Here is a 21142-nt window from a genome sequence, read left to right as displayed (position 1 = left end):
ACCTCTACTGTCAGAGGTTTTTTTGAAATAGGAAGACAATATTTGGTGTATTTTCTGATGTCATCACTATGTTAGGAGCTATTAGTTTGAAGAAGGATCATCAGGATCTTTTCATGGGTTGGAACCACCACAAACCCACCAGCAGGTGATGTCCCCAGACCTCCAGCCCTGCCTACCAAGCCAACCAGTGCTATTCGCTGCCCTCCTGCTCACATCCAGCCATTTTCAATGACTTCTGAGCAACTGCCAGCTTTTTGGAGCAACTACCACCTCCCAGTTCTGCCAGGAACATTTCTCCCGGCTGACCGGGCAGACGGGTGGGTGGATTTCTGCTGTTCCCTGTTTTCTCCTGGACCTTTCTGGTGGCATTTCACTGGTGGGGAAGAAGAAGTTGGATGGAAACTGCAGAGCACAAGGATGCAGACATGGGCAATATTCGGACAAGACTAAGTGAAATGTAGAAGAGGTTCAGTGGGGTTATTCAGGCTCCGTGACCTGGTTTCCACAAGGCCCTCCCCTCTCAAACTCGTCCCGTTGCCTCCTACCAGTAGCAGATGACTCTTCGTCCTCATCTTCATCTTCATCAGTAGGCGAGGTCTGATACACTCTGGTGTCCACAAAGGGGGTGAAAGAGGCTTTGGTGCTACTTCCCATACCATACTGGAAAATAAACAGCAAAGAGAGAGCTCAGGGCGCAGAAATAAGAGTAATTTTGTGTATGTGTGTATATCTAAGACTAATTAGCAGACCTAGTGCCAACCCTGCGGTGCCCTTTTCAAGCCCTCTATGAACGTTTGCTCCTCCTCCCCCATAACGGATCAGGAAAAAAACATTAAATTGGATTTGTGAGTGTCCACGAGCAACAGAAGAGGAGAGGAGCAGGGCCCGGCTCCACTCTCTTCTCGCAGGCAGAAGCACAGCACAGCCACGAGACCGGTTAGCGGAGAAGCCGCAGGGCCAGAGGCAAAAGTCAATGCAGGTAAAAAACCAACCTGTCTGCAGGTAAGACACCTGCCTTAAAAAGCCCATGTTGGGCTGGAGAGGCTTTGCTCTTCCCACTCTCCCACCTTGCAGCCAAGGACGGGGCCTTGGTGGGATGGGAGCCCCTGGAAAGCCCCGGCATGGGGCTGCTGATACGGACCAGCGACCACCGAAGTGATGGAAAAGCTGGGAGCGTTGCTTTGCCTGTGCCAAGCCAAACGCTAACTAGCACTGTCTGAGCGAAGATTTTATTTCAAGAGGTCGTGGAAATCTATTTTAGGACCTGTAAAGCCCAGGCGGGAGAGCTCATACAGCCTTAACGCTGCTCTGCTTGTACTGCCCATTATCTAGGGGTTTGTTGGGCCAAGCCCAAAACACTGGCGCCCCTGGGAAAGTGGGAAAAGTCAGCTCTTTAGCAAAACGCCTGTTTTTTGCTCTGCTGGGCTGCTATCGCTGGTCCTCACACCTATCGCCGAGGCAGGACCCAGCAATGTCCCTCAGTACGCCTGGATGCTCTGGTTTTGGGAGGATCTGGAGTGCTTGGGGTGAGCCATGAGATGCTTTAGGGAGAGCTTTTGAACAGGAGGTGTCTGAAAACGCCTCGGATGCTCAGGCTGGTCAGAAGATCACAGAATGGTTCGGGTTGGAAGGACCTTAAAGATCATCTAGTTCCAAGCCCCCCGCCATGGGCAGGGACACCTCCCGCTAGACCAGGCTGCTCAAAGGTGGCATCTCACACATCGCTCCACCACCCCCCAAAAGTCTGGTCTTCAGCACACCTCATGGGGGCATCACGTACGGGTCGCCTGCAATTGCAATAACGTGTTTTAAATCGCTTACAGCATTTCAGGTGGGACTGCAGAAGGGGCCGTTTCTAAGCTACCGAAACTTCAACCTGAAGGTTTTGCAGGGAATACCAGAGCCAATACTTTGCCAAGGGAATTTGGAGAGGAACAAACTGCAGCATCACGTTGCTTTCTTTTTAAAACCCTTGCTGTGTTAAGGCAGAAAACGAGGCCATGACCTTCTCCCAGGTAAAAGGAAATCCTCGCCTTGGGAATCAAAGTGATGTGATTTTCCCCCCTTGTTGAGCAGCTAATTTTTCCTACTCCGGTATTTATCAGGATACGCTTTATGCATGACCTCCGTTAAGAGCTGTAACAGCAGCAAAACCCAAGTCACTCCACAACAGCACCACTACTCACATTTTCCTTCCTTGAAATAAATCTTCCCCGGCTTTCCAGTCACCAGGTCACCAGAGCCCAGGCTGCTCCCCATGCCCAACACCACCGCCCCCATGGTGACAACCGCCATGGGGACAAGCTGTGGGAACACGTGCCATGGGGAACCCCACCGCACGGCACGTCCGTACCAAAACTGGGCCGGTACCCGTCCTCCAGCGAGGTATAAAAAAGGTTTAGGGGCAAAAAACCATGGGGTGCGGGAGCAGCCCCGTGGCTTGGGACTTTCCGTGGTGGCACCGAGCAGGTTTTGGGGCTGGTGGGCTGGGAGCTGGCATCCCGCGTCCCTCCTGTCTCCACGTCCCTGACAGCCCGCCTGTTTCCATAGAAACGGGATGGATTTCCAAAAAGTACACGGTTAACCGAGGTCCATGGAAAGAGTTAACAGCCTGCGGCAGGGAAGGCTGCGGGAACAGATACCACATTTACATACACAGTACGGCCATCTTTGTGTGCGCGTGTGAGATATACCCAATACTTTGCGCTTCTTCATATCCAAGAAACACACATTTTTTTCCTGCACTGAATGTCTTTTCCATGAAACCCCAAATATTCAAGGAGGGAAAAACTCCGTATTTACAGGGATGCTTTCCAGCCGAGAGCCAGGTGCTTTCCGACAAATGCATTACGAAGAAACCCTTCATCCCAGTGCACCAAGCATTTCTTTGCTCACATTCAGCTCTTCTTCTCCTAAGAAGCTGGCATTTTGATAACGTACAAGTCCGTTATTTAAATACGAAGACCTCATTTTCCACCAGGTCCTGTTCAACCACCTATAAACCTCCCTGGTGGCCTACAGAGACAGCACCAAGCCGCAGGGTGAGGTCGTGCCTGCTCCCTTCTTTTCGCTCGCAGCCACCATGACTCACCCAAAAGCCTGCGAACTAAATCCCCACGTTTCCACTTCCACCCCCCTCCTGGCTCAGCCAGCCCTAAAAGTGCAGTTTTAGAAATGGGAAAGATCTTCTCGGTTGGTATTCTACAAATGAATATATTTAAACCCAGTCCTCGCCCGCGTTTAAGCTGTCCCAGGATGACCGCGGAAGGTGTTACTTTCAGGATCGACTCCCTCATCGCCGCTTTTAAAGGCAACGAGGAAACGGAGAAAACCTTGAGGCCAAGTCACACACCATCTGTTCTTACGTTTTATCAATGCCCAATTCCAAGCAAATTTTATTTTTGTACTGCTAGTAAAAGTAAGCCATAAAACGAGTACATAATTCCTATGAAAGCGAAGAAGACGACAGAACTTCTGAAGTATAACCGACAAAATGGAAAGAAAAAAATTAAATAAAATAGCTTATTTAGCACCAAATGGGTTGACTTCTCATGGGAAAACAGAGGACTATGTGCCTGGTTCCCACAGCTGCTGATGGTAAGCAAGACTTCCCTTGTCTTATGTGTCACATCTTGTACTTTCTATGACTTTTTACACCTTACGCCATGTCAATGTTCGATCGCGTCCCCGTAAAAGAGCTACCAGGGAGAAATACTTTGCTGTGACTGGAGAAACACACAATTTTAAAGCTGCGCAGGTTTTTGCTAGCCTGAAGAACGATCCAGAATTTTGTTGGCTTTGTTTTTTTGCTAACCTTTGGAGTCCCATTAAGTACCGGAGATGGCACAGGTGGAAGCCGGGCCCAGATGAAGTTAAGGGCATCGCTGGCGCTCATAATTTCCTCCTATTTCCAAGCGCCCAAGAAAGGGGGATTTTCACATCAGTTGGCAAGCATTCAAGCCATCGCCACCAAAACTCCAGCCGGTGGGCTTGAGAGAAGACCTAATACACATTCCTACCACCAGCTGTAGACCTATATAGCAGTAACCCATCAGATTCCCTTATGTTTCCACTACGCTCCCCCAACGTGGACCAGAACCAGAGAGACAGACGAGCAAGAAAAGCCAGGGGGGAAAGCAGGGGAGCCCCTTTACAGGGCAGAGATGTTAATACTTGTTTTAAAGCGATGCAAAGGAGCAGGAGGAGCCCCCCCCCCTCCCCACCACCACCTACTTCAGGCACCGAGTCCATGTCCTGCGCATGCGTGGAGACTCGCCCCAGGGCCTCGGTCGGCGTGCCCGCAGGCGAGTGGCTTTGCTGCACCAGGTCAGGCAGATTGATGTGACCTGCAAAGCCATTGCTGGCTGCGTGGCCAGACCGCTTTTTTTCACCAGAGGTCTGCAGAGACACAAGGTATGAGGAAGAAAGAGAAAGGGGGAGGGGGAAGGGGGGAGGAAAAAAAAAAAAAAAAAAAAAAAAAAGAAAAAGAGAAATAGAAGAGAAAAATACCCAAACAAAACCAAGTCGTTGCCAGTCCCCCGGTTCCCAGAGCAAGCGCGGGAGAAGGACCCTCTCTGCTGTTTCCATCCCCATGCAATCCGGCAAGCAGCAAACCGACCCACCCCCCCCACCCCCCCGCCCCGAAGAAATAAAGACGGGATTAATCACAAAGTCAATACAGAGTAATTAGCCACGTTACAGCGAGAGAAGCCTGATCATCGTCGTTTTGAGACAAGGAACGCAGGGCAGATTCTGCTCTTGCCACTATGGGCGCAAAGCCCATGGCCAGCTCTTCTCCCACGTGGCCACCGGCCACGGTGAACGCAGAATCTGACCCCTCGATCAGCGTTAGCCTCAACGGCTTTGCACAGCTACGGCGGCGAGTAGCCTGACTGCAAATGCCAACACAGCCCCTGTCGCATGTTTCTGTGACCCAAACCAGCAGTGAACAGTGGCAGCGTCGGCAGAACATCAGCAGAAGGACCGGCATCTCGCTCTGCACACAAGGTCCCCAGGGTTTTCCGGGGGCTCCCCTTCCTCTCCATCCCCACCTCAAGCCAGGCAGGTGCTGGGAAGTTTCCCCCTTCCCTGCTTATCATTTTGAGATATTTGCCATTTTGATGAATCCCATCCACCCGGAGCACATCAAGGAGATCGTTACAGAGACTTGCCTATTTACTGGGATTAGTGGAAAACTCCCTCTGAACAGGCTCACCAAGATTCTGGCCAGTCCTGGCAACATTTGTCTTTCGATCACTCGTTACCATCACCCTTCATCCACCTTGCCATCCCACCAAAGACTGAAAAGCCCTTTGCCCAAAGCCCACGGCCCTCAGTGAGTCTGTCCTCTGCTGGCTACGGCGGCGGTGGGCAGCAAAGTGTAAGCACCCACCACACGGTTGTAGTTTGGGCTTCTCGCCATGCTCCCTCCTCCCCGAAGGGGTTTCCCAGCTCACCCGTGGCTTTTCTCCAACGGCCTCGCTGGCGTGGCACGTGTTTTACAGCTGTGATGCTTACCACCGAGCTCGCTGCGGGAACACCTGCCTGTTACAGCACTGACTTGTTCTCCTGCCCAACCGCATCACCCTCCCTGCTAGAAGGATGCCCAGGCCGTGGAGATCCCAGTTCCACACCAGTGAGGGCTGTGGTGGGCTGTGCGTTGCTGCCCAGCTCCAAAACTCGTGGAGGAAGGCAGCAAACACGCTGCGGCTTCTTTTGACAACTCCTTCCTCTCTTTCAAAGGTGCATTCATTTTTTTTCCCCCTTCATATGCGAACATTATATATAAACGGAATTAAGAATTAAAATGCTGCTCAGGTCTAGTTTGCACGTGATCTAAACATTCCTCCTTTACGATTGCTGGCTCCAAACTCACCTCCCTCCTTCACCTCTCCCATCCACCTCCATTACACGCCGGCAGGAGAGCGACCCCCCTGGTTTTACCAACTTCCAGAGCCTCCTGCCCCCTCACCACGAGACCCGCAACCCCTCTGTGTTTCCAGCAGCATCACCAGCGTGTTCCAGCAACTGGGAAACTGAGAAACGCTGGGGGAAGATCTTCCACAGCCTTCCTCTGCCTCATTCCTGCAGTACCATCCATCAGGATTGCTCCCACCGCGGCCTTACCTCCGCGACGCCGGAGCCGGGGATGGGGGTTCGCATCCAGGCAGGATGCCCAGTGCCCCCCGCAGCCGGCTCGCTGGGCTGGCTGGTAGGGATGGGGGTTTGGACCACCCTAGGCAGGACCAGCCCTTGGAAAAGCCTCCCAACGCTCTACAAACACTGCACGTCTCTGGACGGTTACACGGTGGCACAGGTTGGGAAGAAGAAGGGAAACTTTGGGCCAGGCTCCAAGTGTATTAACGAAATGCTGTAAACTGAAGGTAACTTTCTGCTGCCTGGCGCCAGCGTGGGATTACGGCAGAATCATTTGTAGGAGCATCTTCCCCGCCGTGCCCCGGCGTTACTATTCACTGCTGTTTGTAGTTCTGAGAAACATTTGCACTTGTCACATTTGCTGCGAGTGTAAATTGTATGACGAGAGCGCTAACGAGCACAATTTACTCGGTCATTTTGTGTTCCGGACACACAGCACTGTTAGTTTTTTGTGCTTACATGGGCAAAACCTCCTGAAGATGCTCCATGGAAATATTTGTTTTGCAACTTACCTCCCTCACCATTAAAGTCCCTTCCCTTGAAATATTGCTAAACGTATCTGCATGGGAAGTCTCTAGCCCGTGGGTTGTCACCATTCCCATGTTGTACGGCTCGTTGCTTCCAGGAATTCCTGTTGGTCTGAGGGCAGAACGGAAAAGCATTAATGACAGAAATTTCTTCTGCTAAATTAGATGAAAAATCCTCTAATACAGTATTATTTCAGTAGGGGTAAGGCTTTGTATCTCATAGGAAGAAAAATTAGGAAAATATATCCATTTGAATTCATGGGGAAATTATTTATGTTGTCAGAAATACAAGTTGATGTACCACCAATAGAGCACAGAGACCAAAGAGGAGGGCCTTTCTCATCCCAAGGTGCCCCCAGAGGAGCACTGATGAACAGGTAATGAGGACTTGCAGTCCTGCTCCACCTTGCATCCTTTCTTCTACTTAAGAAACTTTAAAAAAAAAAATAATAATTTGCTCCATTTATTCCCCATCTTGAGCCCTGAAGAGGAAGCAGTGCATCAGAGCATCCGATGCCATACGCCAACAAGGGAGGGGACGTGGTTTGGGAGAGATGTGGGCAGGATCACAACAGAAAAACAGTTGTGTCCTGTTTTTCTCTGCTGTTTTCCAGGTGAAAGCGTAGCCCTAACCCATGATTTCGCCTTGAGTTTATTACTGTGCTCCTATATCAAGAGACAGGCTGGGATTTATTCTCAAACGCATTCGATTTTAGGACTGCCTGAGAGTGGATGTCGCAGGCGGTGAGAAGCCCCCGTTACTTTATCATTACGTTCTTAGCAGACCAGCTGCTTGAATGTAATTATTCAAACGAACCCAAAAGCCAACGATGAAGCGCCTCTGGATTACCCAGCCCTGCCCGTGCGCTGGAAAACGCCGACGGTGTTATGGAGATGTCGCTGATGAATCCTGTTACTTTGCATTTAACGGCCACACAGACCAGCCGCTTTCCATTAATATGAATTAATTTACGCTTTAACACGTCATCCCCGTGCACACCTCCTTGTTAATGCCCAGAGGCTCAGGAGGGAGCCTGGTGGCGTGAAAGGCCAAAGCAAGCCGGCCTTAATCGAGGGGGTTGCTGGTCCAACGCGAGATGCGAGCCCCGGGGACCCCAAGGTGGGATTGGCTCGATGACAGATCCTCGCCCGCGTCGTATCAAACACACGACTGGCCAGGCATCGCTCCAAACAACAGCGTGCCACGCTTCTGCCGCACCTTTCACCTGAGGAGCTCACACCTTCCTACCACTAGTGCTTCAACACCGCCAAAGGATGGGAAAACAACACAATTATCCCAGTTTTAGAAATAAGAAAGCAGAGACAAAGGATTTTTTTGTGTGTGTGTGTTAATTTTGAGACCGTACAGCGAGTGAAAGAATGGCTGTGGTAGCCCTGAGGTCCCAAATTTCCTCGGCGCGCAGTTTCCATGTCACCCTGCAAGAAACCCCTGGAGATGGGGAAGAGCTGGCGTGCACAGCCCAGGGAAGAGGGAGCTGAAGGGAGTCATCATGGTCTTCAGATGGAGAAAAGGTATCTGCAGAGGTGGGAGGAGTCAACGGTCCCTCCTATCCACTGGGACACAAAGCGATGGATGGGCTTATCCTGCAGCAGGAGAGACCCGGACAGGGCTGGAACGAAGAGCAGCCCAGCGCTCAGGGAGGATTCATTCCCAGGGAAGTTTAAAACTAATTATACAAAGATCACTCGGAAGGTGCAGGAGAAGATGAGATGATCCCTCTCGGCCCTAGTTTCTAATGAAAAACACCGAACACAGGAAAAATAGAGCTTTGATAGAAAAATGCCCAACTACATCCAGTCTGAACTTGAGTTAAGGTTCCTTTTGGGAAATAAGGGTGTAAAGCCAAGCATTCGCTTCCTTTTTCCCCAGACACAGAGCAGCGCAGCCATGCCCAGGGATACCCGTGAAGGCTTAGATACGGACATAGCTCCTGCCACCTCACTGTGACACCAAGGGTTTGCATCTCCGTGTTCTGCCTCTGGGGCACATTCATGGACAGGACCTTACGGAGCAAGCGGCGCTCGGCTGGCCGAGGGTTTGGGGCATCCATCCCGCGTCTGGCTGCAGAGCATTCAGGGAGATATTCCATCCGCTGAGAAGCGCTGTGTCAAACGCAGGGTGTTTGGTGGAAGGATGTCAGCACAGATTAACCACTCCCCGAGTGAACTCTTCTTCTGCGAGCAGCCGGCGGCCCCTTCTCGCACGCGTGACTGCCCATCCTTCTGCTGCATATTCATGGCCATCCCTCTGTCTCCTGACTTTCTCTGACAAATTCCAAGAGCTCTGTTTTTTCTCCTTCTGCTGGAAGGAAGCTCCAACCCAGGAGCTTGGCACTCTGCATAATATGGACCCCCCCTGGGTCTCCTTGCCAGAGGGCTTCCCTGCTGGCTCCATGTCCCACCACTATGAAACCAGTTACATCTATATCAGCTAACAATTCATTTAGCAGGAAGAATGGAAATGAACTGATTAAGATGCAAATAATCCCCTAAAGCCTTCCCACAACTCCTCTGCCAATTCAGAGGGGCAAGAGTCAGACTTTGCTGAGAGCAGACCTTGCTGAGAGCAGGCAGAGAGCCCCCAGAAACCCCCCTGCAGGGCCAGTGCTGCAAAGCACTGGGTAGAGAGCCCACGTAGATGCTCCATGAGCTCACTCTGCATGGTGACAACTGTTTTATGCGCGTTGGATCCACGCAGCCCTCCTCAAGAGATTCTCAAAAGCGCAAGTGTCCCAGGACCTATAATGGGGATGCAATAGCACAGTCTGCTGACTTTTTCATTTCAATGTTTGAAGTCCACCAAATTTTGCTTCCTGCACGGTGACTGAGCCAAAGACAAAAATCAAAGACAGCGATTCAGGATCATTATAATCCTGGCTCTACCAGCTGGCACTGGGCAGAGACACCAAGTCCTGCACTTCTGCACGGCTTGATGTGGGGCAAGACCAGACTCTAACACGCCAGCCCCATGGGCAGGACCAAGGTGTGGATGAGGTCAGGTGTGTCCGCTCTGGTCAAAAAATCCCCCTTGCTCATCAGCAGGAACATGTCCATCAGCCTGGAGTCCAAGTTCACCACACGTGCAGTGTAAATAATTCCGATTTTCCCATTCAGTATCTCTAGTTTGGACCAGGAAAAAGACCCATCTGAGCAAATTATCCCTTGCAACCATGAGGCCGTTCCCAGTGCCAGCCCCAAAACACCAACGCGCTTTGGCTGTGTCCCATATCACAGCTACAGCTCCTCCAGACCAAGACACGCTGCGGTTTCACCGTTTGCCCCCCAAAAGAAAGCGCTTCTTACATAAGCCGTGGGATGTCACTGACAGGCACGGTCCCATCGTGCGTCTCGTTTTCCCCGTCCTCCTCCTCCTCCTCGCTGCTTTCCGACTCCTCGCTGGAGGAGGAATAGTCCGTCACCTTCTTCAGGGGGCGATTGGTTTCTTCGATGCGCAGCTCCCTCAACTCTTTGGCTAAAGCCGTCAGATCCTACAGGGGATGGGGGCAAGGAAACAAGAAAGCGATGGCTATTATATTTAAAGCGAGGAGGATGTCACATACATCTCTTCAAAAGCCAATGCTAACGGCACGAGCAACAAGAAATAGCTTTACAGAGTCGTTACAAACATGAGACGAACGTAAGACAATGTTTGTAGCATGTAGCATTTATTAAACAAAACAAAACTGATTTACGCTCACTGAAAAAATCAATAGCCAACCTCTTCTTTTTCTGTTTGGAACGTGTATGTGCATATATATACACACACTTATATGTATATACACGACAAAATTATATTTGTTGGAAAAGGTGAAGTTCAGTCACCATCATAGTAAACTGGAAAACAACATCGTTTCAAAGATTGGCTCGGAGAATTTCTCCTGCAGGGTTTTCTCTTCTTTCAAACTTCTCAAAGAGACCCCGTCATTGTATTTATTCTGTAATAAATGCATTTGGGAAGGAAGCAATGACAGCATCTCCCATGGAGTGGTGCAATCCCCACGTCAAGAGCTGCTTCCGTGGTGAGTCTCCGCTGCGGGGCGGCTGCCGAGAGGCGGTGAGGAGCACGAGGAGAAGCGCCCAGCTCAGCCAGACTTTGGAGTCACAGCTCTGAGTCAGCCACACGATCCAAAAAAACCAATAAGAATAATAAAAAAAAAAAATAAAAAAATCCCTCAGCGAGACCCATTAAGCACTTTATGTGAAATGTGGCAGCCTACAAGCTAAGGGCAAAGAAAAAAAAAGCCTCGAAACAAGAAAAAAAAAAAAAAAAAAAAAAAAAAAGATAGGAGCAGTCCCAAAGCCTAGTAATAATTTTTCAGTTTACCATGACTTTGATGAGGTCTCAGACCCGACAGTCATATAAAATAGACACCGCTATTTCAAAACAAGGAACATGGCAGGCACCGTGTAGAAAAGAGACTTTTTGTTATCTTACATGCTTTTATAGCAATGCAGGGGGAAGCAGTAGGGCAGAAAAGCATGAGAGCTCGAATTAGAATGGGTTAGAGAACTCTGTTGCACAAGACATGCACATGACGAACAAAGCATCGCAAGTGTCAGTCTTACCATTTCTCCCTATATTAGTGACCGAGGTAGGCATCAGTGCATTCGGTCAGAGATAAAGGATTAGGGAGAAAGAAACTCATTGAAAAAAGACTAGATTCCACAATTGTCTTACGGCCATACTCTCATTTACTGCATTTCCAGTTTACCGTTCCAGCAGGGCGACTACGGCAATATTAATTACGGTTGCAAAAGGCAGCTCTTAAAAACGTATCCCGTCGACACGTGAAGGAAAGCGATGGAAAAAAAACCTTCTACGGCTGAGATGCAAACCCAGTTTATTTTATTAAACCGCGAAGCCGGAATATTTTCGGCAAGCCGTTTGTACTTTGGTGACCCACACCTCCCGGCGGGCTCCCACCGTGGGCAGCCCCACATTCTGCTCCCAGGTCTGCCCTCCCCGGCCTCTGAGCGCCGGCAGCTTTGCATCACACCCCTAAAAATTAGTGTTTTTTTTTAAAAAAACCTAATAGATAGTTTTTGTTTTTTTTCTTTTAAAAAAGGATCAATCCCAGTTTCACAGCAGGCACCCGTGACGGGTATTTTATATCCCTCTCCAAACGCTCTCCATACCTTTAAAGAAAGGTTCTTTATCACGCTTAAAGAGAGGATGTGGTATTTCAGGAGTTCGTTCTCGATGCCAACGTGTTTGGGATTGAAATACAGTCAAATCTACAGTCACGACAACTAATTATTTTAATTAGTGCTGTAGCAGCTTCTATGATACGATTGTTCCTTTCCCTACAGAAGAATCACTGAGAATCCGAGCAGCTTAACAACGCTTCCCATTTCGAGTGAAAAACATGCTCTTTTTTTTGAGGAGTTGGCTTTGAGCCGGATTAGACCCTTCTCAACTTTAAAAAGGACTTTGAGACTGCGTCTTAAATGAGCAGGACTAGCACCGAACCCTTCTCTATCGCGGCGATGGACTGTGAAAAGGACTTCTTCTTTGCACCTTCCACTTCTACCGCGCTTCAAGGCCCCCTATCAGCTTTCTTTGGTCCTCGCTGGAAGATAGTCAAGTATTTTTAAAGATCAGCTTAATTAGTTTTTAATAACTAATTTGGAAGTTATAACAGCAATAATACGCCCAGACGATATCATCTGATAACTCGTATTTCCGAGTTAAAGCTTTGCCTCGGGATGGTTAATTCTTTGATGTTCTCATTTTCTCTAAGTAATGAGCACTTTGTAGGATTAAACGGCTTCACTGAGTTGCTCTTGGACCAAAAACAATCTGACAACTAGAAAGAAAGTGCTCTGTAGTTCCACATGCGTTTGAAATGTTATTACTGAGGGTGACATAATACGTTAAGTTAGCAGTATCAGGGCTCTTTAATTGCGTTTAATTACAAAGACTTCTTTAGATTTAATATTTGCCGGAATCGAGTCAGATTGGTTTCCAAAATCACATAGCTCATTGAGCTTGAATTTGGCACACACGCCGCCTCTCTTTAGACACTGATTTATGTGCTTTTTACTTAACAAAGCACCTCATTAAACAAAACACATTGCTCGTGTTCTACCCAAGAGAACAAGTTAACTAACCAGCACACCTTCCTTCTCTCCCCTCTTCTATTCCCAGAGGAAAGCGGCTGCGGGAGAGGCTGCAGATACCGGTGCTTTCCATTACGGCCCTGCAGTTACCAGTATCGGCGGCGTGTGCGCAGCGATGCACGCGCGAGGCAAGTTAAAAGCTAAATCAGGAATGTTTGGTCTCTTCCCGTGAACATTTAAACATCCACCATCACCGAATGCGCGCAAATTTAAAATACTATCGTACGGCGATTATCATTATTATCATACGGTGATCATCGTTATTATTAATTACGCCTACAAAGGTGTAATTCAGGACTGTGATTTATGGTTTGTTAGTGGGATGGATGGAGACTGGCACCGCCCATCAACATCCGTGAGCGCTCCGCTGGCTCTGGCTTTACAGCTGATGGTCTGGTCCCTGAGAACGAATTACCCACTGTATCCCACTGCGCTGTTGTCTTTTATTTGCCAAGCGCCTTCCTTCAAATTAGGCTTAAAAATACATTTCAAGCAGCGCTTGACGGCCCCACTGAAGTCAGCGGGGGGGCCGGGGGCTGTGGCTGAGAGCAGAATGCGGCGAGCGGTGAAGGCTGCCCGGACCACCTCCAGCGGCACCAGAACCCTCCGCTCCGGCTCATTCTCTTTCTGATCTGCCGAACAACGGCAGCACCTTTCGTTCCGCGCGCCGAGGTCAGGGTGCCGCTGGCCACGGCCTCCATGCAAGTGGTCCAGCCAGCGGGTTTCGGGCAGCCCGGGGCCGAGCAGAGCACACCGGCAGTGCCGCTCCCCTCCCCACGCCGAAACGCCACCGCTCGGGCTCCCGAGATTGCATCGCCACCTTTTTTCGCCATCCACACCAAGAAAAACCCGCTTCGACATTAAGCGCTAACTAGTCAACCTCGCATAGGCATGACCCACTGAGAAAAGATATCACTAACCTCATCTATAGCTTTCTTATAGCTCTGTGGGTAAAGGAAGAATAATCATCATCAGAGGAAACAGATCAGGACAGGAAAAAGCCAGAGGAAGGGCAAGCAGGTTAGAAATAAAATTAGAATTGTTAGCTCAACGCTGTGGAGTGTAGAGAAAAAAAAAAAACACAACATCAACAAAACATTAATACACATTAAAAAAGAGAAGCAGTGGAAATTCATTTTGTTATTAGGCCGGCTCTGCAGTTTTAAAAATACAAACGTCAACAGCATTAAACCAGGAGGAAACACTTCGGATGAGATTTTGCTCAGAATAATATAACGGGAGTGTAGAGAGACCGCTACCGGGGCTTGGTTTTAAGCTGCGAAGGCTGTCGGGGGCCGGTCGCCCAGCCTTCCCGAGCAGAGCATCCCTCCGCCGGGCTGCTGCGGGGGGACATGCAGCACGGAACACAACAATGTGCCATCGGCAACCACCGCGCCCAAGCTAGCGAAGCCCTTAAGCATCTGCTTCAACGCGAAAACACAGGCTTAAGTGCTTTCCCCTAGGCTTGGGCTCCTGATAAGGAACTCATGCACTCTCTTAAGCATTCAAATCTCCCAGGAGCTCTCGCCGTACCGCCGCTTTCCAGCCTCTCCGCTGGAGGAGCCACGGTACTAGCCACTTTTTGGGGGTCCCCGCGGTTGCGCTACCCCGCGCCGAAGGGAAACACGGCCAAGCTGGCTGGCAACATTCCCGCGGGAAGTAATGTGAGACTCACAGCGGGTCGGCTGGGCCGCGTCACGTCCCTGTTGTCCTCCTGCTTTACCTTGGCGGGCTCGTGGGAGAGCACAGGGGACCCTTCGGGCTTGGCGTTCCCTGGGCGAAAGGCAAAGGGGAGAGAGTGGGAGTTAAAACGCCGCCGAAAGCGGTCACTGCATCCCATCGCCCTGGAAAGGTGGGCACTGGGGGGGCTTCCTCGTCCTCCTGCTTGTGTCAGGGCACTGGTAGCCCCTTCCCCAGCTATTTGCCCATGAAGCACAGGAAGATGGTGGTGAAAGCAGCCAAGGACATCCCAAACTCAGGACTGGATGCCCTGTAAATAGGTAATTTTTGTCCACGGGGAATATCCCAAGCTCAGGACTGGATGCTCTGTGAATAGGTAATTTTTGTTCACAGGGAATATCCCAAGCTCAGGACTAGGTGCCCTGTAAATAGGTAATTTTTGTCCAGCTAATAAAGTTTCACCCCGTTTTGCTTCTGTTGTCTCAAAAAATCCTCCTGCTCCTCTCTACTTGGAGCATCCTTCCCCAGGGAGACAGAAGCCATAATCCAGCCCAGCCTCCACAGAGGCTCCTCTCGCAGCGTTACTGCCCTTTTTTTCTACGAAAGAAACAAATTCACTCTGCAAAAGAGCAGGGCACGCGATAAATTAAAAGCTCTGCAGCATCTGACATTGCTAGGACATTATTTGTCACAGGATTCCTCAATTAGTAAAAACAAAACCAAAGCAAAGAGGACAACTGGCGATAGACTCCTTTTATTGACTACCCAGAGAAGTGACGGTTTCAACAACAGACACGTCGTCTTATGGCCCAGTCATGAAAAATTCAAAGCATGGAGGCAGCGTTTGTTTTAATGCGCTTCAGCCCCGGGGATTTATGCTGCGGGGCTGTGCCAGAAATGCAGATGTATGGGCCGTATGTGCTTTAGCAACTCCTACTGCCACTAAACAGGGGAACTGAATATCTTTAAGAGTGGCTCTAAGATGAGAGGAGCCAATTCAGCCAGGAACATAAACCCAGTGTAAACACGGCTGGCGAAAGCATTTTAGAGAAAGCTTCTTACGGGCTGATTCACTCCTCTGCTCCCACCTCAGGCTTTGCATAAAGATGAAGCTCAAAAAAACAAAACAAAACAAAAACAGAAAAAAAAGAGATACCCACCCAAAGTGTAACACAATCCCAAAGAACCGTCACAGAAGAAGCGAGCTTGGGTCAATGAAGATAGGAAGCTGGTATTCCTTCTTTTTTTAACCCTACAGCATAACTCCCATCTCCTTTTCTGCAAGTTACTTGACACTGGGATGCTTCGGTAGAGTGCGGGAGCAGCGTACGCTGCCGTGGGCATCCCACATCAGCATCCAGGCATAACTCTGTTTGCAAGGAGGCCAGCTGGTCGCAGAAGTACAGCAGAAATGAGGAATCCGTTGATTTTTTTAATTTTTTAAGAAACATATATGAGATCACAGACCCCTTGCCCTTCCTGCTTATCAAACGAGCCTCAGAAAGCACGCACGGCGCCGAGGGATGTTTTCAAGAACCTCACCTCTGACTCTGTTGCGCTCGCTGGAGCCAGCCTGGGAGCCGGGCTGGGATCCGCCCTGCGAGCTGGGCTGGGAGCTGGGAGTGCTGGAGCTGGAGGAGCTGCCGCTGCTGGTCCTCTGCAGCGGGCTCTCCACGATGGGCTCTGTCCTCCTCAGGTCCGGGTTGCTGCAGGAGCACAAAACAGAGGGGACACCATCAGCCAGAGCCACCCACACCTCCGGGGCTTCAGATCCATCCCATCCCACCCCAACAGGGAGAGCTGGAAGGTGAGGAGACACCTCCTCTGCTGGAGAAGACAGGGCTGAGGTCTTCTCTTCTGAAGCTACCGAGCCTGCAAGCCCCACTGAGGGACTACGTAGAATTAGGCGCTCAACATCTTTATGGAGGTACGCCGCAAGAAAAGATTGGCTAGAGAAGCTTTCTACCCTTATTTTGCCACATTTGGCACAAATGAAAAAAGATTCTTCGCTCAGAACTCCCCTTCAGCCTGCAGCTGTGCAATGCTGGACTTATCTAAATTAATACTCGTCATAAAAGGAGGAGTCTGCAAATTGATGTTCGACAGAGAAAGAAACATTTCAGCGAAGAAAGGATCGCAAAGTTTGCAACAAGGCTGCAGATCGCTTTTACCACTTATTCACACTTCCCAGTTTTCACGGCTTCACTTCAAACTTGCATCAGATCTCCACTTTTCCTCCTTGATTTCTTTCACCCTCGTGAACATACACATAAATCTAGAATAAAAAGCGTCCTTGATACACAAAGAGTGACTAATATCTCTCTGGGTATCAGATGCCTTTAGGAAATTAATTCTTATTTGGCACTGAAATGACATCAGAAGGCATGCTCACGCAGAGTTACGCAATTTGGTTTTATACGATATATCTGCTAAGTGATGTTATTATTCAAAGTCCTGTCAAAAAAGGTAGAGGAAGCTTTCTCCACGGAGTCCTGTTAGGACTTTGCGTACGTCAAGAGGATGCGGTAACAGTGCCACGTGCCACATTTCAACTGCAAGCGGAGGCTGTGCACATCAAGCACAAGGTGTGTGTGTGGGGCGGGCATGGGGTGACCGTGGTGGTGCCAATGCCCACTGCCATGAGCCACTGCCATGAGCCAGCAATGTGCCCTCGTGGCCAAAAAGGCCAATGGCATCCTGGGGTGCATCAAGAAGAGTGTGGCCAGCAGGTGGAGGGAGGTCATCCTCCCCCTCTGCTCTGCCTTGGTGTGGCCAGACCTGGAGCGCTGTGTCCAGTTCTGGGCTCCCCGGTTCAAGAGGGACAGGGAGCTGCTGGAGACGGTGCAGCAAAGGGCTGCCAAGATGATGAGGGGGTGGAACACCTCTCTTATGAAGAAAGGCTGAGGGATTTGGGTCTCTTCAGTCTGGAAAAAAGACGGCTGAGGGGGGGACCTTATCAACACTTATCAATACTGAAAGCGTGGGTGTCAGGAGGATGGGGCCAGGCTCTTCTCAGTGGTGCCCGGGGACAGGACAAGAGGTAACGGGCACAAACTTGAGCATCAGAAGTTCCACCTAAACATGAGGAGGAACTTCTTTCCTTTGAGGGTGGCAGAGCCCTGGCACAGGCTGCCCAGAGAGGTGGTGGAGTCTCCGTCTCTGGAGACATTCCAAACCCGCCTGGACGCGTTCCTGTGCCACCTGCTCTGCGTGACCCTGCTCTGGCGGGGGGTTGGACTGGGTGATCTCCAGAGGTCCCGTCCGACCCTATGATTCTATGCCGTAATGGGAGTTGTGGGCAGAACAGTCTGGCCACTGCCGAGCGTGGATGTTATATACAATCCCTGCCCAGCGCTATCTTGCACTGACGCAGGTGGGTATTAAAATGGTGAGAGCAAGAGGGTAACTTTCTGCGCACGAGGAAACATCCCCTCATTTGTTACAACCGGGCGACAAATGAAAGAAAGCGTATTTCAAGAATATATACATTTATGGATGGGAGGAATCAGGAACCAAGAGGAGAGGCGGTTAAAAAGGAAAACTGCAGAAATGCTACGTTACTGTGAGAGAAATGAAACGTGAAACTATTTCACTGGGTACTTAGTTTAATGGACATGGTGGCATCCTAATCGTTTCCAATTTTCATTAGAGTGAAGGCCTCCAGCTCATGCTTGTACAGCTGACATGTCCTTAGGTAAATTAATTCATGAAATGTCTTTGAACAAAATAATACGAATCTATTCACTTGTACTGACCAGGACTGGGATCGGGAGGCTGAAGGAAATGTTGGGCAACCTTCAACTCGAATCCCACAGACTCCCATTACCCTTTCAATACTATCACTTACTAAGACCATGCAGTCCAATACCCCTCCGCGTTTCAGGCAAGAGCTAATGAAATGAGCAACATTTTCAAGAATTCAAAACGCTTCAGCCTTGAGCAATAAGGAGGAACCAACCACACGCTATGAATGGGTTTTGTCTCATTTAAAAAAAAAAAAAAAAAACAAACAAAAAAAAAACCACCAACAAAAAAGATTCCTCCTCCTGCTGCAACCCCTGCCAGCTCCTCCAAGCTGCGGGACGTGAGGATGCTGATGCACGGCTGGGGCGCTGAGCTGCAAAGAAAGGCGTATGCTGAAAAACTGGTGGGAGCACATGGCTACGAACACCCCAGCGTTTGTCTTTTGACCTCACCCTGAGAAGACAAGGCAGGAAGAAGAAAGCAAAGCGCTCCATCACGCTACGCGGAGTATGTATTTACCCTGAGGTTTGCCTGTCTGAGGTCTAGATCTGCCCACGATGCTCTGCAAACCACAGACAAGCTCTCGCCTGACTAAGCCACGTTTTTTTCCATCCGGCCTGTCACCTTCCCTGCTCGTTTTAAACGCGCTCGGGGACAGCTCTGACACGGCAGAGATGGGACCACTGCTGCGGCGCAGCATCCTTCGTCGGGGAGCTACGAGCACATCCTGCGCACCGCCGTGCCGGAGAGCTGGACCTGGCCAAGTAAAGGCCCTCGTCCGAGGAAGCCAAAAGGAATTTAAATCCTTCACCTACATCTAAGGAAGATCTCACCCAGCTGCGTCAGTGTCCCCCAGCACATTCCTCAGTCGTTACCTGTGAAAAGCTGCTCTGATGCACGTATGGTATGCACCACTGACATCTCCCCACTGGCTTATATGGATCCCCTTATATGCAAGAGGCGACACTGGGAGAGCCAGAACCTAATGCCACTAAAGGGAATGCTCAAACTCACACACTTGCCAGCAGTGTGCCCAGGTGGCCAAGAAGGCCAACAGCATCCTAGCCTGTATCAGGAATAGTGTGGTGAGCCGGACTAGGGAAGTGATCATCCCCCTGTACTCGGCACTGGTGAGGCCCCACCTCGAGTACTGCGTTCAGTTTTGGGCCCCTCGCTACAGGAGGGACATTGAGGTGTTGGAGCGTGTCCAGAGAAGGGCTACAAAGCTGGTGAGGGGTCTGGAGGACAAACCTTATGAAGAACGACTGAGGGAGCTGGGGTTGTTTAGCCTGGAGAAGAGGAGGCTGAGGGGAGACCTTATCACCCTCTACAACTACCTGAAAGGAGGTTGTAGAGAGATGGGGGCTGACCTCTTCTCCCTGGTGACAAGTGATAGGACGAGGGGAAACGGGTTCAAGTTACGTCAGGGGAGGTTTAGATTGGATATCAGGAAACATTTTTTCACTGAAAGGGTTATTAAACATTGGAATAGGCTGCCCAGGGAGGTGGTGGATTCACCATCCCTGGAGGTGTTTAAAAAAAGGGTAGATGGGGCACTTAGGGACATGGTTTAGAAGTGGCTCTTGTCAGGGTAGGTTAAAGGTTGGACTCGATGATCTTAAAGGTCCCTTCCAACCTCAACAATTCTATGATTCTAACTCCTGTTTGAGCCCACAGCAGCAGTTGCAGCATCCGCCTCCAAACCCCGCAATGCCCAGGAACACATTCAGCCCAGGGAGCAAATCCTCCAGGTACCCAAGCGCTCATGGCCTTTGCTGTTGGTACAAAACACTAACGAACGCAAAACCGGTTCATCCCCGCGACAAGGCAAGCACTGCAGATCTCCTGTTGTCACCCGTCAGCAAAAGCAGGGCTAAACCCCAGCTGGGCGATGCCAGGAGGAGTTTGCAGCACGCCGGGATCGCTCCTGCCCGTCCCCCTCGGTGTCCCTACCTTGCCCGAATGGGCTGGGAGCCCAGCCTGGGCCCCAGGGCGCTGCCATTGCCCGGGGAGTTCTTCCTCGCCAGAGCAGGGGATATGGAAGTGGTTCGTTGAGGCACCTGGAAAAGAACAGAGACATTCGCCGTCACCCAGCCTGTCCCACCACCTCCGGCGGCCGCTGGCACACCTGAGAGATCAGCGCTGCCTCAAGACTTGATTTGCAATTGGTTTCCCACTATGCAGTATTTATAGCACTTATGAAACCCAAAGCTCTTGGCTTTCAGAAGGAATCTCCCGAGTGCGAGACAGAAACGAGCTGCACCGGTGGGGTCAGGGATGCTCCCGGCAGAGGAGCCCCGAGCAGCACACAGAGCAGCCCTGCTACCATCAACCAGGGCGTTTACGTTTTCAAAGATGAATGTACGCGTGCACACATAAATAATATACGTATAATTTAAATCTGACAAAACCCAGAAAAGTAATTTTTAAGGTAAAACTCAGACTGAAGTGCATTTCAGCAGCCACGGTGGCGTTTTTAGCACCTCCAGTTCAGATACAACACATGCCCGCAGAGAGAAGGTGTTGAGCGGTGGACAAACAAGAGAGCCGACAGCGGGAAGATCCACACTGATCCACCAAATGCTCGCATGGAACCCTATCACCTTCGTTGAGCTTCGGACGCTGCTGAGAAAACCTCGCTGCTGGCAGGACGGCTCACTCACCAAGGAACCCAAAGCCAACCGCAGCCTGCGGGCGCTATGGTGGGGACCCAGAGCCCTGCCTCATCCCGCAGGAGCACGGGCATCACCGGTGGTCTCACCCCCGGCAGCGCAGGCTGACATGGAGAGGCACGACGATACTCACCACGCCACACCGCACACCAGGTAACAGAGAACCCAAAGGCTCGGTGGGATTAGCGAAAAAAAATTAGTCTTCTTTTTTTTTTTTTTTTT

At 50.3% G+C, this 21142-nt stretch overlaps 1 protein-coding gene across 8 annotated transcripts in view; it reads right to left on the bottom strand.

The window, feature by feature from the left end:
• TNIK (TRAF2 and NCK interacting kinase) overlaps positions 1–21142 on the bottom strand; it is a 171733-nt gene that overhangs the window by 10113 nt on the left and 140478 nt on the right. For 4 of the 8 annotated variants that reach the window (XM_074592061.1, XM_074592067.1, XM_074592063.1 and 1 more), the window contains 7 exons: positions 20202–20308; positions 16047–16210; positions 14500–14597; positions 10008–10192; positions 6669–6795; positions 4234–4398; positions 546–660 (listed from right to left, as the gene is read on the bottom strand). In XM_074592061.1, the coding sequence (XP_074448162.1) occupies positions 546–660; positions 4234–4398; positions 6669–6795; positions 10008–10192; positions 14500–14597; positions 16047–16210; positions 20202–20308 (961 nt within the window). Of the gene's footprint in view, positions 1–545; positions 661–4233; positions 4399–6668; positions 6796–10007; positions 10193–13744; positions 13769–14499; positions 14598–16046; positions 16211–20201; positions 20309–21142 lie in introns of all 8 variants that reach the window. The other 4 variants (XM_074592060.1, XM_074592066.1, XM_074592062.1 and 1 more) reach the window with 2 other exon arrangements.

The sequence above is a fragment of the Larus michahellis genome, chromosome 6 (genome assembly GCF_964199755.1).
Source record: "Larus michahellis chromosome 6, bLarMic1.1, whole genome shotgun sequence".
Taxonomy (NCBI): Eukaryota; Metazoa; Chordata; class Aves; order Charadriiformes; family Laridae; genus Larus; species Larus michahellis.
This window is presented reverse-complemented; position numbering and strand designations above follow the sequence as displayed.